The sequence below is a fragment of the Balaenoptera acutorostrata genome, chromosome 18 (assembly GCF_949987535.1).
Source record: "Balaenoptera acutorostrata chromosome 18, mBalAcu1.1, whole genome shotgun sequence".
Lineage (NCBI taxonomy): Eukaryota > Metazoa > Chordata > Mammalia > Artiodactyla > Balaenopteridae > Balaenoptera > Balaenoptera acutorostrata.
In genome coordinates this window covers 15528483-15544984 of record NC_080081.1, presented here as the reverse complement: position 1 = coordinate 15544984, position 16502 = coordinate 15528483, and the positions used below count along the sequence as shown (strand labels likewise).

Genomic DNA, 16502 nt, shown 5'->3' with positions numbered 1-16502 from the left:
CATAAGATTATATCCTACATGCCTGTTGGGGCCTGGAATTCCACCATCAGAACAGTATTTCATTTGGTAGAGATAAAAGTTTAAAGATGTTTCTGTGTGCATTTTAATGGGTGAGGGGGTCAAACTGGGTGTGTGAGAACAGAATCAGCACACACGTGAGGACGAAAGACGCCAGTACCTAAAAACTAGGCAAAAAACAGCCTCCAAAGCAGCCTTTCCCAAGTGTGTTCCAGTGAGATGGTCTGTGAAATAAGGGTGTCAGGGTCAGATAAGTTTAAGCCCCTCTTGAAAAATAAGAACACAGTTACTTATGAAAGGCTCTGACACATTCTAAAATTTAAAAAACCCTTTTAACTCAGCATTCCCTATATTTATTTGATCAGAGGAATATCTTTTCACATACCACCTATTAATAGCCCAAGGCACTATGAGAAATGGTGCCCTTATGGAATGACGTTAAGTCATGTACAAAGCACTTACTACATCCCTATGAGCATTGCCTGGAGGGCTGTAGGAAAAGCTTAGGATGTAGAAGATGGGATCACGGTGAGCTAGACCTAGACCCCCGAAAACATGCGCATGCCCAGCCTGGGGTGCGGACAACGAAGTCCTGTGCCACGGAGCGGTCGAAAGACAAAGGGCAAGGGTGCTAGTATAGTGGAGTTCAAAATAGGAGGATCGTGGAGGAAACAAATGAATATAGGAAGACAGAAGAGCTTCTTGGGGAATCTTTTCCTGAGATGTGTGCCAGGAAAGAGAAACAAATTCAAGGAATCACTGAGGACAGAATTCTCTGTGGGGTATGGGCTGCTTGTGTGTTCTTTAGTACTTTCTTTTTTTTCAAATAACAAACATTTGTTGGTGTCACTTACGGTAGAAAAAAGTTTCTACACCAGATGCACATGACCCAATTTTAGCACTTTAGAGATTCGTCTCACCACCCCATTTCCTGTTGCCCTCAACTCCCCAACACCCTATGGTCCAGCCATATCAGACTGCTTCTAGGGACTTTTCTAACTTCCTACATGATGTTCCCTCCATCTAGGACACACAACCCTCCCCTGCCTCTGGTTGAGAGGTCTGTGCCTCCTTGAAGTCTCAGGATACTCGTGTCTCTACCTCTGAAAGACTTTCACTGATTCTCTTCTTGGCTTTGGACATACACCTATTAAAATACTTCTCATGTTATATTGTAATTTGTTTACCAGCCTTCTACCTTTGTAAGTATAAAATGATATTCCAAAGGGAAGCTATATTTTATTCATCCTTGTATTCCCTGCACTATTAAACTGCTTAGAATATGATCGGTGCTTAAGACATGTTGCCTGAATACAGGAACTACTTCTCATTTTAAGACAGTTGATCTCAAAGTGATAACCAAGCATACTCAATTCACAAGTGTGATTTCCATACCTCTAATTTTTTTTTTATTAAAGGGCTCAGGGTTTTTTAAAATCTCACTTCCTTCAGGAAAATAATGTTCAGAAACATGTAAACAGAATCCAACATGCATAAGAAACAGAATTGTAAAGTTATTCTCCATCTCTCAGACATAAGAAAACACAATCTCTGGATTTCCGCTGCAGGTACACATGCGATTACCTATCACAGACAATTTCCCAGCTGGAGAATCTGGAGTTCTGACTAATCAGAGTCGGATCATCTTGTCTTGCAGCCCCAAGCAGCTGGTCTGTACACACGTCACACTCGTTCCTCCCGGTGGCAAAGTTCCAGTAGGGCAAAGCAAAGGACTCATTGCCAGTGAGGCGCTAAAAAAAAGGGCATGACCAGTCATTTAATTCATGTCATCAGATAACAACAAGAAAATGTATAAAGCAAAGACCGATATGGGTCTTGACCAAATACATCACAAAATTAATAGAAACTAATGTTTGGACCAACCTGGAGATCTCTTTCCAGCCACAACAAATGGTAGCGGTGCCAGGTAACGAAGGCGGGGCCTTGGTGTGAGAAATCTATGGCCTTGTATGGGCGCCCTGGTCCTAAAACAATTGGGAAACATATTAGAGGTCACAGAAAACATTTTTTAAAATGTTAAATGTTACCTGGGAGGTGCTGCAGAGCCAATAAATCCGTGATGTTTTAGTCGGAAAACAACTTTTTAAAATTAATTAATTATTTTTTTATTGAAGTCTAGTTGATTTATAATGTTTCAGGTGTACAGCAAAGTGATTCAGTTTATATATATATATATGTATATATATATAAATATATATACATATATATATTCTTTTTCAGATTCTTTTCCATTATGGTTTATTCCAGGATATTGAATAAAGTTGCCTGTTTTATACAGTAGGCCCTTGTTCTTTATCTATTTTTTAAAATAAATAAATTTATTTATTTATTTATTTTTGGCTGCGTTGGGTCTTCGTTGCTACGCGCGGGCTTTCTCTAGTTGCAGCGAGCAGGGGCTACTCTTCGTTGCAGTACGTGAGCTTTGCAATGGCTTCATTGCAGTGGCTTCTCTTGTTGCAGGGCACGGGCTCTAGGCACGTGGGCCTCAGTAGTAGTTGTGGCGCACGGGCTTAGTGGCTCCGCGGCATGTGGGATCTTCCCGGACCAGGGCTCAAACCTGTGTCCCCTGCATCGGCAGGCGGATTCTTAATCACTGCACCACCAGGGAAGCCCTTTATCTATTTTATATATAGTAGTGTGTATCTGTTAATCCCAAATTCCTAATTTATCCCCCCCTTTCCCCTTTGGTAACCATAAGGGAAAACAACTGTTTTTGTCATTTATCTCTCTGAAAGCAACAACAACAAAACAATCTCAGCAGCAACTAGCAGTTTTAGGATAAGTTCTCCTTCATCTCTCGAAAGTTTAATTGGCAGCAGAGATCCAGAGAAATTCAGGTCATCTGAAGAGCTCCTGTTATAAATTTAATTTTTAAGCAATGTTTCATGAAGATAGAATGAGTATCCCCCAAAATAGATAAAGACCTAAATGAAATATATTTCTAAAAGACATTTTCTAACCTATTCCTCACAAAAGCACGTATTTATAGGGAGGGATTAATGAATAATAAAGCAACTTCAACTGCACTTAGTCCAAATTCAGCATTTATGTAACCAAAAGGCACTTCCACGGATTCTGCCTCAGCCATCAATCAGTTACAACTATTAGCGGACAAGCATGGTCACCGAGGCCAGAAGAGAGAAAAATATATTCCAACCAATTTGGCTGGCCTCTGGAACTGCCAATTTTATTGAAAAGCTTTGGGAGATTTAATGACCTCCTTACTGCCTGTTCCATCCTTCTTCTCCCTCTCATAACAGCTTTTGATGGTTATGTAGAAACTTTAGCTAACTTCAGTTGTTTTTCAAAGTACCCATGATAACTTCAGAGAGATGAACAGAAATGAATATAAATGTAATTCCTAGATGCAACCAGAAACTAGAGTTTTCTTTTCCTCTTGAGAGACTACCCTCTCATAAAGCAAAAATTCCTCAGAGTGATGACAGGAAAACTACAAAGGTTTATAGCCAGAAGAGCGTCCGTATCTACCGATAAAGAAAGGCCGATGCTTACCTATGAGGCAGGTTTTAAAAAGACACCGAGGGGAAAAAACTGCTGTCACTGATGTTGGCTACGCAGCCCTTTGTAAATGTTTTAATGCAAAACAGAGTTTAAAGTTCTCAAAACAAAATGACGAGGGGGAATCAAGTGAGGGGGAGCGAGTGATAAACACAAGGACAGATGATTTCAATTGAGAATCTTACTATTCAAAGTGAGCTCTGTATCTTCATTCACCCTGACCCCAAAGAGAAGCCCCAGGAGTGGGGATAATTGCAAATAGAGCAAGAGTTCAGGAGAGCACTGAGCAGAATCTGGACGGGACTCCAGCCCTCCTGGAGCTAACTGGTGGCTATGGCTTTCCCCTGACTGAAGATAACAGAGGATAAAGTTTGATGTACCAGATTCATGACGTTCCTAACAGACAGCTCCCATCCCAGGCCCCAGTTTTTAGGATCTGGAAGAGCAGGATGCCATTTTCTCAAGCATCCAACCTAACTGTGGTTCAGAGGGCTAAGCCAAGCGTCATTGCTGTGGCTCAGCTCATGCTTTTCCTTGACAATTCAAGTCCAAAAACCCTGGGAGTTACAGCAGTGCATGGGCACCACGAGTGATGACCTGGAAGTCTCACAACTAATACATGTGAGTTTAGTGCGATACACACTATCAATACCAATACTCTAATTCTGCACAAAGAAGCTTCACGTGCTTTTAGCACATGTTCAGTTAATTCCTCTACTTTGAAGAACAGGTCAGAGAAGGCTTCCACGGTCAGATTTAGAAATGTTTTCTTCTGGAATCAAAAGGAATTTGCCTCCACTTCACCAACTCTTGCCTTTGAGGATGAATACCTTCGGAGAGAAGAGTTTAGACCCTGAACCAAAAACACAAACTGTAGGAGAGAACATTTTCAAATGTCCGCAGCCAACGTCCAGGGAGAAACCACTGCATTCTAACATGGGGCAGCATCTGATAATTCAATGACTTTCATAAACCTAATTCTTCCTTGATTCCTTGAGAGGTTTTTCTCTTGTCAATTAACTTGCCTGAAAGTACTTCCCACCCACCCACCCATCCCCAGTCCCAAACCTATAATAAAATACCTTAAACTCAGGGGAAAAAAAGCCTCACCTAATAATGTATCTCTAACGGAATAATAATGGAGCCATACAAAGAAATCATAAATGCTGCAGTTGGCGATCTGTGGCTGGGTCCCGTTGGTCCCGAGCAGGCCTAGCCAGTGTTGTGTGGTGATCACGTAGTCCGGATGCGGCGTGTTCTTTGCGAGGTCTAAGGAGCCCAAGAACTGCTCCCGCTCCTGAGGGGTCAAGGAGTGGATATTCTGCCGGACAACCAGGGGTTTCTTCTGATCGCAGTTGGGGCCAGTCCAGCCAAACTTGCAGTCTCCACAGTTATAGCCGGCGAAGTTTCCTAGTGCATTTTAAAAATTAAGGGATACAAGTTATTACGAAATATTGAGTATAGTTCCCTGTGCCACAGAGGAGATCCTTGTTGTATCTATTCTATGCCTTCTTTGAATGACCATAGCACTTCTTGTCTGTATCATTTTTATGTCTGTTGTTGATTTGTGACTGAAAATGAAAAATTTCTATTGGTTCATGTCCTGGCCCTTCCTTAAAAATGTGTTCATTTATCTATTTCATATTTATTGACTACATCTTAGACACCGTGTTAGCTGCTGGTTCTAGATGTTAGTAAAATATAGACCTTCCTGCTCAAAAGGTCACAGTATTTGTGGGAAAACAAAAAATGAACAACCTATGTCTCAAAGAGCTTTGTACTTCCCAAAGAGAACACATCTAGTAGGTACAATAAATACATGTATCATATGTAAAATAAATAAATAAATAAATAATAAAAATTAAGGGAAAGATGGAAGAAGAAGTTTATGTAGTTTGGAATGGAAGACATTTCTGGGGTAGAACAGAAGAGAAGATCAATTGCCTTTCCTTACTCTCCTCTTGAAATGTTTGTCTCTCCAAGTGGACTGAACACTGGAGAGTTCCTAGAAATATTCCCAGCAAAGAAATAGGACAGGAAATGAATTCCATGTTGTTATGAGCTGAACTGAGTCCCCACAAAATTCATATGCTGAAGTCCTAACCCCCAGTACCTCAGTATATGACTATCTTTGGAGAGAGGGTCTTTAAAAAAGTAAGTTAAAATGAAGTCATTGGGGGGAATGATCATTGGCTAATCCAACATGACTGGTGTCCTCATAAGAAAAGGAAATTTGGACACAGTTACCGAGGGAAGATGATGTGAAGACAGGGAGAAGACATCATCAACAAGCCAGCAAGAGAGGCCTCAGAAGAATCCCAGCTGTCGACACCTTGTTCTGGGACTTCAGGCCTCCAGAACCGTGAGGAAATAAGTTTCCGTGTGTCACCCAGTCCGTGGTCCTTTGTTATGGAAGCCCTAGCAAACTAAGACACTGCTGCCTTCCACGTTCCCTGCCTCTCACGGGCCATGCCGGATGTCTCTTCCTGGGGTTGAGCTGCAGCCTTGGATGTCATCACTGCTGGGCCCCCCTCCCCTGCAGCACATACAGAAGGGCTGATGCAAAATAGGTCATTGATTTAGAGAAGGAAGAGAATATACACCAAGCTAAAGGTGGAACCAAAATAAATAAGCTGATTTCCAGGAATTTAGGTGAAATCCAACATTTAAAAAGCTGGTTTATTTCACAAAGGAGACAGAGTTAAGACAAAATCAATGGAGGCTGGCAGGTGAATTAGCTGCCATGGTGTCAGGAAGCGCAAACAAACGGCTCTGCTTTGCTTGTTATCACCCCAGGGACTGAGTACTAGCCATACCAAGCTCTAGGCATCTTCCTGATTAGCATCTAAAGTTTAAATTATCTTAGCTTGACTTTTCCCTTTTTAGCCTTGATTATTGCTTTTGGTATGACCAGCACCTCATTCCTTAGGTGGTAATAAGTTAGAATAAACATTTAAATATTACTGGCGTGAAATGTTGAAACAAAAAGGGATAATAACTCTTATCTCCTGGGGGATGAGAGGGGTTATGTAAAGCATTTAACATGAGTGACAATCTCCCTTCCTTCTCTTCCTCCCCCTCCTCCCAGATCTTTTTACTTGCTCTTCCTTCTGTCTAGAACACTTTTCCCTCACAGTCTCCCTACATTCCTCTTTGCATGGGTTACCTATTCCACCTTTAAGCTTCACGATGCGCTCTCTACAAGGTCATTCCCGATCCCACACATCAGGGTGATGATCCCCTGCTGTGCTCCTATGACACCTCATATGTCCCTTTTCATTGAATTAATCATGCCAACTGTAGACATCTACTGGTCTCAGCTACAGGCAACTGGAAGGCAGTTATCCTGCTGCCTAGGCCTATGCTTGGCCTTGTACAAATGAATATTTCTTTAATGAATGAAAGAAGCACAAAGCCAAATCACCACAATGGACACTTTAAATATCTTACTACTTTATTTGTCAATTATATGTCAATAAAGCTGAAATTTAAGCTTTTTAATAAAAAAAAAGTTGTATAAAGCATGTAGTAGATGTTTCAATAAGCCTCAGTTTTCTTCTTCCTTTCTCTCCCTTGTGAATTAGAAGGAAAAGCAGGCTCTGCAAATAATTTTGATAAACTATAAGTACCAAAATAGATGCAAGTAAATCATACTATGACCATAGTAAAGAGAGGGTTATTTGGATCTCTAAAGGAAAAGAAAATTTTCCAATAACATGAAAACAAAATGATTAGCATGTGTCCTACGTAAAGAAAATGCACAGGCCTCCTTCTCTATTAACCCAATGGATTTTTTGATGGTTAAAGAAAATGTCCTTAAAAATATCATAAGTAGGAAGAATTTTTTTAAAAAACTTTGGGTTCTATGCTCTTTGTAACATACAAAATATTCTACCTACGCTTACACAGCTTATTTGTATTTTCTTATTTCAACACCAAATGAGAACATAAGTTTAAAAAAAATACTTAAAAGGGAAAATTCTACTAGTCCCAAGACTGAAAATCAAGTTCTTGAATAGTGTGCATTAAACATTAAAATTTATGTTGATCACTTGGGTGAAGCTATTAAATATAAATTATTTAACAAATATTTATTCAACAGCTACTACAGTATCAAATACTACACAAGGTACTTCAGGCTTCACGGAGCTTGGCATCTATTTATTTTCCCTTGGGGTACCTACTAAAATTGTATAATATCTATTTTTAAAACATCTTTGATTAAAATGTATCCCCTACTTTGGCAGCTTCTATAGGAATAGAGTATTTTTTGAGAAGCGATTGAACAAAATGCATGTGAAGAATACTAAATACCTAAACTTCCAGCTGTTTACCTACAGCCAGGTGATTGGAGGTGAATGTGTAGTTATAGCTCTACAATAGGAGAGCAATTCCTTCCTCCAAAATGCTAAGAAATAGCACACACAAATTTCAAAATAGTAATTTTGATACATTTCTAGATTTAAAGGCATAAAACTTGTCTTTGAATTTTGGGGTCTCATTATTAAAATTGAGTAATTCATAACTTAGGCCATGAGTTTTAAGATCTTTGCATTTTCTCTACCATGATTCTTTTTGGTTGCTAGAAACAAAATTACCAATAACTAATTATCTCCCTCATTCATTTATTCAACAAATAATTTATTAACACCTAATACCTAAAAGGAGGTCAAAACTAATCATGCCCTGCTCTGTGCACCCACAGCTTTATGTACATTCATGCAATTGCCACATGTGGTAACTTTGGACTTGACCTCTCAAAGCCTGTCCTATTGGAATAAGAGTTCTACTTCATCGGGTTCTTATGGAAAGCAATCATGTTAATATAGAGCAGTATTGGTACATAGTAAGTTCTATATGAAGTGTTACCATTACTAGTTTTACCAGATACCACTTATCAAGTCGTATGGTCTAAGTATTTGTTTTCATACCTGTCTTACTCATCCACTACACTGTGGACACATCAAAAATTGTGTTGGGGTTTCTTCCCCTTTGTACCTGAAGGGCCTAACATAATTGGTGCTAAATAAACATTGGCTGGGTGGCTGTTGAAGGAGTCATGAATAACTAAATAAAAGGCATTAAGCACTAGAAGATTCAAATATAAGGCACAGTGCCTTCATCTAGTGGGACGAGGAACATGGGTGGAAAGAAATATCAACGCAAGTCTAACTGTGGGAAAAGTGAAAACAAGAATTAACCAAACAGCATGAATGACAAAAGACAAAATGATTAATTCTAACTCAGAAGACCAGAGATGCTTCCAATTATGTTGAACAAAGACACCTCATGAAGCCAGAGTTGCCCCTGAAAAGCAATGTAGAAATGCTAATAAGAAAGCATTTGTGTGGGTTTGAGCTCACCTATGACCCATAAATGTATTTGATAAAAAATCCCTTTTCCAGCATGTCTCAGAGAAAATATACCCCACAGCTCTGCAGTCAGATCCCTTTCATATCTGAGCTTCTAAACCTGATTTAAAGAATTTGTTAAAATGCTGAAGACAAGTGAAAAGTGCAATAACATAAAAGCCTAGCACACAAAGTGTTTATTTCTTTAATTTAGATTTCCTAGTATTTCCTAACATCAACTTAATGAGTTACATTTTTCCATTAATCCACCAATAGCAGCAGCCAAGATATAGATATAGATATAGATATATAGATATATAGATATATAAATGAAGGGGGCCCTTTTAGAAAGGATTGCGTTATCTCACTGGGAAATGGAGAGAGAAAAAAGAAAGGATCCCTAGACACCAGTCTATCACTGAGTATGTCCTTGAGTAAAAATTAAATTTAAAAAGACAAAGTCTTATACCTACTTAGGACTGGGGAAAAAATGGAAAGAGAATGAGAACAACCAAACAATGCACGTTCCTACATGAACTGCATCAGCTCAACCTCCAAAGGCTATTAGATTAATTAAGCTTAGAGACCACCGATCAGTGAATTTACAAGGAGCTCTAAATAGTCTATTCCTTTTAATTAGAGATCTATTATATTAATAACAATACTTTATACTCACATGAGGCCTTTCATCTACAGAGTTCAAAAGGATTTTACAAATGTGGTTTCATCATTATCCCCATTTCAGAGATTGGAAAATGGAGGCACTTAGTCACTTGTACAAACAAGAAGTTCTCGGCTAATTGTTCATAAACCATTTGATGCACATATTTTTCAAAAATCCACAGACCCAGCTGCAGCTGGTCTATGCTCAGGAATGCCAACTGGCAGGTGAGACTTGGAAGGTGAATGGTTAATGCCAAAGTCTCCTGAAATTTACCACTTCTTGACAATTAAGTTCAGTAATTTTGGGGGTTCAATTTATCCCCACAGAGAATAGAGAAGTTCTCTCTAGAGAATTTGAGCACATAATTTAGGGGTTTTTTTCCCCCTCAGAGTTTGCATTTATTTCTTTTTATTGAGCTAAAATCTTTTACCAACTTCAAGATCATGGAGACTATGGGTTTTTGTGTGTTTTTTTTTTAATTGTGATAAGAATAGCTAACATGAGATCTATCCTCTTAACACATATTTAAGTGTACAATACATTTTGTTGACTCTAGGTAGAATGTTGTACAGAACTCTAGGACTTATTCATGTTGCTTAACTGCAATTTTATGCCTATTGATTAGTAACCCTCTACTTCCTCTTCCTCCCAGCTCCTGGTAACCACCATTCCATTCTTTGATTCTATGAATTTGACTATTTTAGATGCCCCATATAAGTGGGATTATTCAGTATTTGTCTTTCTGTGACCGACTTATTTCCTGAGTATAATGTCCTCCGGGTTCATTCATGTTGTTGCATACTGCAAGGTTTCCTTCTTTTGTAGGGCTGAATGGTATTAAGTTGCAAATACATGCTACTTGGCGAGGATGCAGAGAAACTGGAAGCCTCGCACACTATTAGTGGAAATAGTGGAAATGCAAAATGGTGAGGCTGCTGTAGAAAACAGTATGGAGGTTCTTCAAAAAAATAAAAACAAAACTATCATATAATCCAGCAATCCCATATCTGAGTATTTAACCAAAAGAATTTCAATCAGGATCTCAAAAAGATATTGGCATCTGCATGTTCACTGCAGCATTATTCCGAACGGCCAAGATGTGGAAACAACCTAAATGTCCATCAAGAGATGAATGGTGTGTTTATCTTTCCACTGTATTAACAAAGCTCAAGGTCATCAACAGTCTGGTTGCCAATATACATTTCTTCATTAATAAATTTTGGGTGACACCAGAAGAATCCCAGTGATTCTATTTGCAAAAGAATTTTGAGGCTACCAGAGATCAGGTTTAACTTCTGAAGACTGCCTTCTAAATCATGAAGAAATTACTCTAAGAAAGCAAGCAACTCACTCTTTAGGGAGAATAAACTGAAAGACATGTGTCTTGCTTTGAGGTATATAACACATCACGGTGATTATTATGTATACTAAATAGCTGTCCAGCTCAGTCACTAAGGACCTAGCCTGGTACCCTGAGGCTCAAAGAAAAAGACCATCTAGCCAACATGAGTGGAGCCATCCAAAGTTGGGATGGAAAGACCTATGGTCCTGAATGAGTCTAGACAGATCAAATCCTGGAGGAGGGAGACAACTTAGGTCATGGTGACCCTAATTTACTGCCACTTCTAGAGGAATATTTATAACCATTCCCTCAGGACAGGGAGACTGCAATTATCTCTTCTATTCTGCCATCCTTGATTCCTTCCATCTCCACTTTTTAAAAAACTTGCTAGTCAGGTCAGAAATATAGAGTAGATGGTGATAAGGAGAGTTAACAGTTATATCTGAGTTCCTAATGTCTTCTGCCCCCAGGATTCTATAAAATGGAGATTCCCAACCTTTGTAACTTGTGGTACTCTATCATTAATTGACCTGGAAATAAGTTTTCTAGAAGAATTTTTGAATCATGGACAAAGAAGTCACTGTGCAGTGTGGTTTCCAATCCCACAAGTAATATGAAACATGCTGCATCTCATTAGACTGAAAAACCATGAGAATCTACAAGATAATGTCTACAGAAGCAAATGCTCAACTAGCTTAGAAAATAATGAACAGTATATATTCAACATGCTATTAAAAACTTTTTGTCACAATAATACCCCAAGACAAAACAGTTCCTTTGAATCACAGAATTAACAATATGACTACAAAATGATTATAAAGCCAGAATTTTTTTTCTTTTCCATTATGGTTTATTACAGAATATTGAATATAGTTCCCTGTGCTATACAATAGGATCTTGTTTATCCACTGTATGAAAAATAGTTTCAGAATTTGTTTAAGTTAAAAAAAATCTGATATCATTCCTACATCAACATCACAGCCCTTTGTACATTCCCTTAGTTTACCTTTTTATGTCCTTACATAGCTCAATTATCTGTATTTTCCTATGTTCCAGCATCATATAAGAACATCAATAAAAACATAATTTCAAAAGGAAAAAACTCTTGTGCAGCTAGACACTGTAGAACAGTTTCCAAGGGCTTTGCTAAAGTTACGGCTTATGTTTTTTGTGTTCCACATGCCCTGCCAGCCTTTGAGTGTTATCACTGCTGTGCATGTTTGCTGAACACTGGAGGGGAGGCCCGCTAAAAAGGATTTGAGATGGCTCAGAAGTGCCGGAGGATTAAGAAGTGCACAGAGATTTCAAAGAACCAGGTAATAAGAGAGACCAAGGTCTAAAAGAGAGACACTGAGCAAATTTTGAAACACTCACATCAAACCCAGGTAAGAGTGAGAAAAGCCATTTTTATCTAATAACCAGCCTCTCTTCTTCAGCTCGCGGAGAAAGCTCTGTCATGCCACATCTCTCCGATGCTGGCAAAATTACAACCCAGTCATAACCTTCACGAGCAAGACGTATCCTGCTTGAGACCTGTTCAAATCATTAGGAACGCTGAGACTCGGACTACAGAACACCTACCCTCGATGTCTGTCTTCCAGACGCCACGCCTCACCCACCACCCTCTTCAACAAGTGCAAACCCATTTCAGAAGGAGAGGGCACTGAATCCATCTTGAAAGGACTTGCTCTGAGTTTCAAAGCTGACTCTTGGGCTCTTTAGCTTCCCCCTCCAACAGACAAGCCCATGGTGTGTCGGCATGCGTTCCTATAACCAAGCTTGGCCCACGGAATATTTATTTAGGGTTCATACCTAGACATACAAAGAGTGTGAAGAGTATACCAAGACATCAGCCTTACTCAATTCCCTGCCTACGATGGACCAACTTGGTTTGCTTTTCAAAGCCTAGTCTAAGCATCTCAAGAGTCCCATCTCTTCCTTGGAAGGGGCTCCTTTCCCAGCGGGCCTGCCCCACCCAGCTGGGCACATGCGCACGTCCGCCCGCCCGCCTCACCTGTGCACCTGCACGTCCGGTCGAAGAACTTCCGTGGCCACCGCTCTCGGTCGTCCTGGTTGCGCAGGACGTAAGGACCGCTCCAGGGCCTGGTGTCGGTCTGCACCTCCGCGCACTGGCCGCGGCCCTCCCGAGAGCCGCAGACGTCGGCCGTGTCGGCGCCCAGCGGCGGGCAGCACTCCTTGGCCTGCAGGCTGCCCACCGTCATGCAGACGCGGGGGAACTGCGCCCGCACCCGCGGCGGGAGCGCGCAGCCCAGGCAGCCGAGCAGAAGCCCCCATCGAAGGGGGCTCATGGCTTTATAATCGGGAGGACTGTCTCTCGCCTTCCACTCCTCGCCTCTCTCCTGCTTCCTCGCCTTCCACTCTTGAGCTCTTGAGCATTCACCCAGTTTTTGATTTTTTTCTTTGGGGATTTGCGGTTCGGGGGGTATATTTTTGTTTCGCGTTCTATTCCTCTCCTCTTGAAAAAAAGACCCACAAAAATTACAGAACCTGCCTGTGTGCACGTGTGTACGTGCACATGCACAGACTACTTTGTGACTCAGACCACTAAAACAAAGTTAATTCCATTAGAAGCACCTCTAATGGCCAGATTTAATGAGGGTAGCGCTTCTCACCGCCTTCCCCCGTGAAATCAGGCTTTGTCTAATTGAGTTAATTGACGGAGCGCTTCAGTCATACTACTTATTATACTGGTATTTCTAAACCCCCTCCTTTCCTCCTTAGTCCATGGCTTTAATTGCCTTGAACTCAGTTCAAAAGCCAAACGCCGTTTCGCCTTTATTCTGCCTGGCTTGCCAAATCACGGGGCCTTGTGGGGTTTGTGTAAGGGCTGGGAGAAGCCTTCATTAGGGGGCTTAGTATTAGACAAATCCTCATCGTTAGCACATGACCCAAAGTGCACAATGAAGTAGATAAAGTTTCTGGCTTTGTTTCAAGAAGGCCAAACCATCTTCATTATCTGGGCTCATGTGCTCCAGCCAAGCTTGTGACCTCAGACTTCCTGGGGAGTCAATAGATGCAGTGAGCTCGTCGTCAAAGGCCCTTCATAGACCAGCCCCACTGCTAACTGCAGCTCACTCCTGACTGCGCCCTGACGTGCGCGAAAGACCACTACAGGCCATCACACAACTTCACAAATAAAGAAACATTTATTGAGGGCTGACGAACAAGGAATTGCTTTGTTCCACAATTCACAATGAAGGACCCTCTTCCCTCCAAATGATAAGGTACTATTCTCCTATTCAGCACATCTCTGCAGCAGATTTTTTTTTTTTTAATTACACAAAGTACCATGCCACCAGAAATTCAAAATTGTCATTGTCTAATTGTCAAGAGGCAGTGGGACAATTTGGAGCAAGGGCTTACAAGTGACGTCTTTTGATTTATGTTAAAGTTAAGCATTGTCTAGCTTCAGTCTAGAAGGCAATGCCTCCCCAGTGCTTCCAGAGGCAGCAAGGGGAGCGTCCAGATGGGCAGCGGTGGCCACCTGTGAGAGCATCCACACTCCCTCCTCATGGTGGAAACAGGACTCTCTTAGTGCCATAAGGGTCTGTGCAGACAGCTGATGCAAAACTGCTTCAGACAGTGTCTAAGAATGCTTTCTATTTGGGCATGAAGATACAGAATGTTATGTCCCAAAGCAAATTCCTAACTTAAGAATATTTTTATACAGCTGTTCCCACCCCATGTACTTCTGTGTCACCCCTATGATATTAAGTTGCTGCGACTAATTAAATGTTGGACTTACACAGAAATGTATGTTCTCAACTCTGACTGTACACCGTTGCCAGTTTGTAGCCCAAGCCCACTGAAGTGGACCCTCTGAGGGTGTGGCCCAGATGTCAGCATTTTTTCTAAGTTCTCTAAGCCATTCTAATGTGCAATCTGAGGAGAGAATCACTGGGTCAGAATAAAGCAAGGCTCCAAAGGAAATGCTGGAATCAAGTCAACTGAAATATTCCATGTGTGTTCATTTCCTCGGGCTGCCTTAATAAATTTCTAACTGAGTGGCTTGAAGTAGCAGAAACGTATTCTCTCACAGTTTTGAAGACCAGAAGTCCAAACGCAGCGTGTCGGTAGGGCTGTGCGCGCTCTGAAGGGTCTAGGGGAGCATCCTTTTTGCCTCTTCCAGTTTCCAGCGGCTGCTGCCATTCCTCAGCTGCCTTGGTTTGAGGCCACATAATTCTCATCTCTGCCATAGGACGTGGGCTCCTCCTCTCTGTGCTTTAATATTGCTACCCTAGATGGAAGCCCTAAGCAGGTCAGAATAGAGTTAAGAAATCCTCATCTTGATACAGGAGCCTAGCTAAAGTAATAATTTGGGGTCCCTCCTCCCATTACGTTAACTGAATTATCTTTTAGTATCAAGCCATAAGCCTACATGAAGGCATGTCATCGCAAAATATCATGTGAAACTTGTAAGGAGTTTTTGTATCATCTCATATACATCACAATGTCTTTTTTTTTTTTTTTTTTAGAATTACAACATTGAATTTTTTTTTTAATTTTTTATTTATTTATTTATTTTTAGCTGTGTTGGGTCTTCGTTTCTGTGCGAGGGCTTTCTCTAGTTGCGGCGAGCGGGGGCCACTCTTCATCGCGGTGCGCGGACCTCTCACTATCGCGGCCTCTCTTGTTGCGGAGCACAGGCTCCAGACGCGCAGGCTCAGTAGTTGTGGTGCACGGGCTTAGTTGCTCCGCGGCATGTGGGATCTTCCCAGCCCAGGGCTCGAACCCGTGTCCCCTGCATTGGCAGGCAGATTCTCAACCACTGCGCCACCAGGGAAGCCCCATCACAATCTCATTTTTATGAGGATCCATGGGAGAGATTTCTCTCAGGGTTCAATTTCCAGAAAAATGGTGCTTCCCCGTAGCAACTAGCTTGTCCTGAACTTTTAGATCCTATGAATCTTAGGATAGTGTCTCTTTCTTTGCCTTGACCACTTATGACGCTTAGAACCAAATTCATAGCCCCATGTCTAGCAACTGATTCACACAGTGTTTTGTTTGATATTTGCCTTCCCATATGTTCCTAGATATGGAAATTCTTATTTTATCCTTTTGCAAACTTATGTATTTCTCCAGTCTATCTCAAGTTCCTTGAAAAAGGAGGTGGAGAGATGTATAGATGCACACATACATTTCTGTGTAAGTCCAACAGTAATAAACTCCCAGCCAAGTTGTTTGTAAGCAAGCTGAGGCTTAGAGAAGAATTCAAAAAGAATTCCTGAGAAGCTGGTGTAAGTAATCAGACATCTAAGGACATAAGCCTAGAAGATCTCAGATCATGAGTATGGCTGTAATTAAACATTGCCTTATTTACAAAAAGGAAAGTCTTTGCTAGAAACCGAAGAGCAGAATCCAGGAGGAAATACCTCATGGGCACATTGAGACCATCTGTTGTCACCGGAAGCCATAAAATCAAGGACTATTCTATGGAGTGTTCTGAAAGCCAGTAAAGAGAGGCAGCTGTATATCACAGAGGGAAATAATCTGAGTAGAAAAGTGCCTTATCAGAAAGCAATATATTTTACCCTTTTCTTTTACAGTTGAGGCAAGAATCTGAATG

General features: G+C 41.0%; 1 protein-coding gene across 3 annotated transcripts in view; it reads right to left on the bottom strand.

The window, feature by feature from the left end:
• The window catches only part of DCT (dopachrome tautomerase), a 33196-nt gene extending 19972 nt beyond the window's left edge, over nucleotides 1-13224 (bottom strand). For all 3 annotated transcript variants that reach the window (XM_007196854.2, XM_007196856.2, XM_007196855.2), the window contains exons 1-4: nucleotides 12930-13224; nucleotides 4669-4968; nucleotides 1903-2003; nucleotides 1603-1769 (exon numbers count right to left, since the gene is read on the bottom strand). In XM_007196854.2, the coding sequence (XP_007196916.1) occupies nucleotides 1603-1769; nucleotides 1903-2003; nucleotides 4669-4968; nucleotides 12930-13224 (863 nt within the window). The remainder of the gene's footprint in view (nucleotides 1-1602; nucleotides 1770-1902; nucleotides 2004-4668; nucleotides 4969-12929) is intronic.
• Between the last annotated feature and the right edge of the window lie 3278 nt (nucleotides 13225-16502).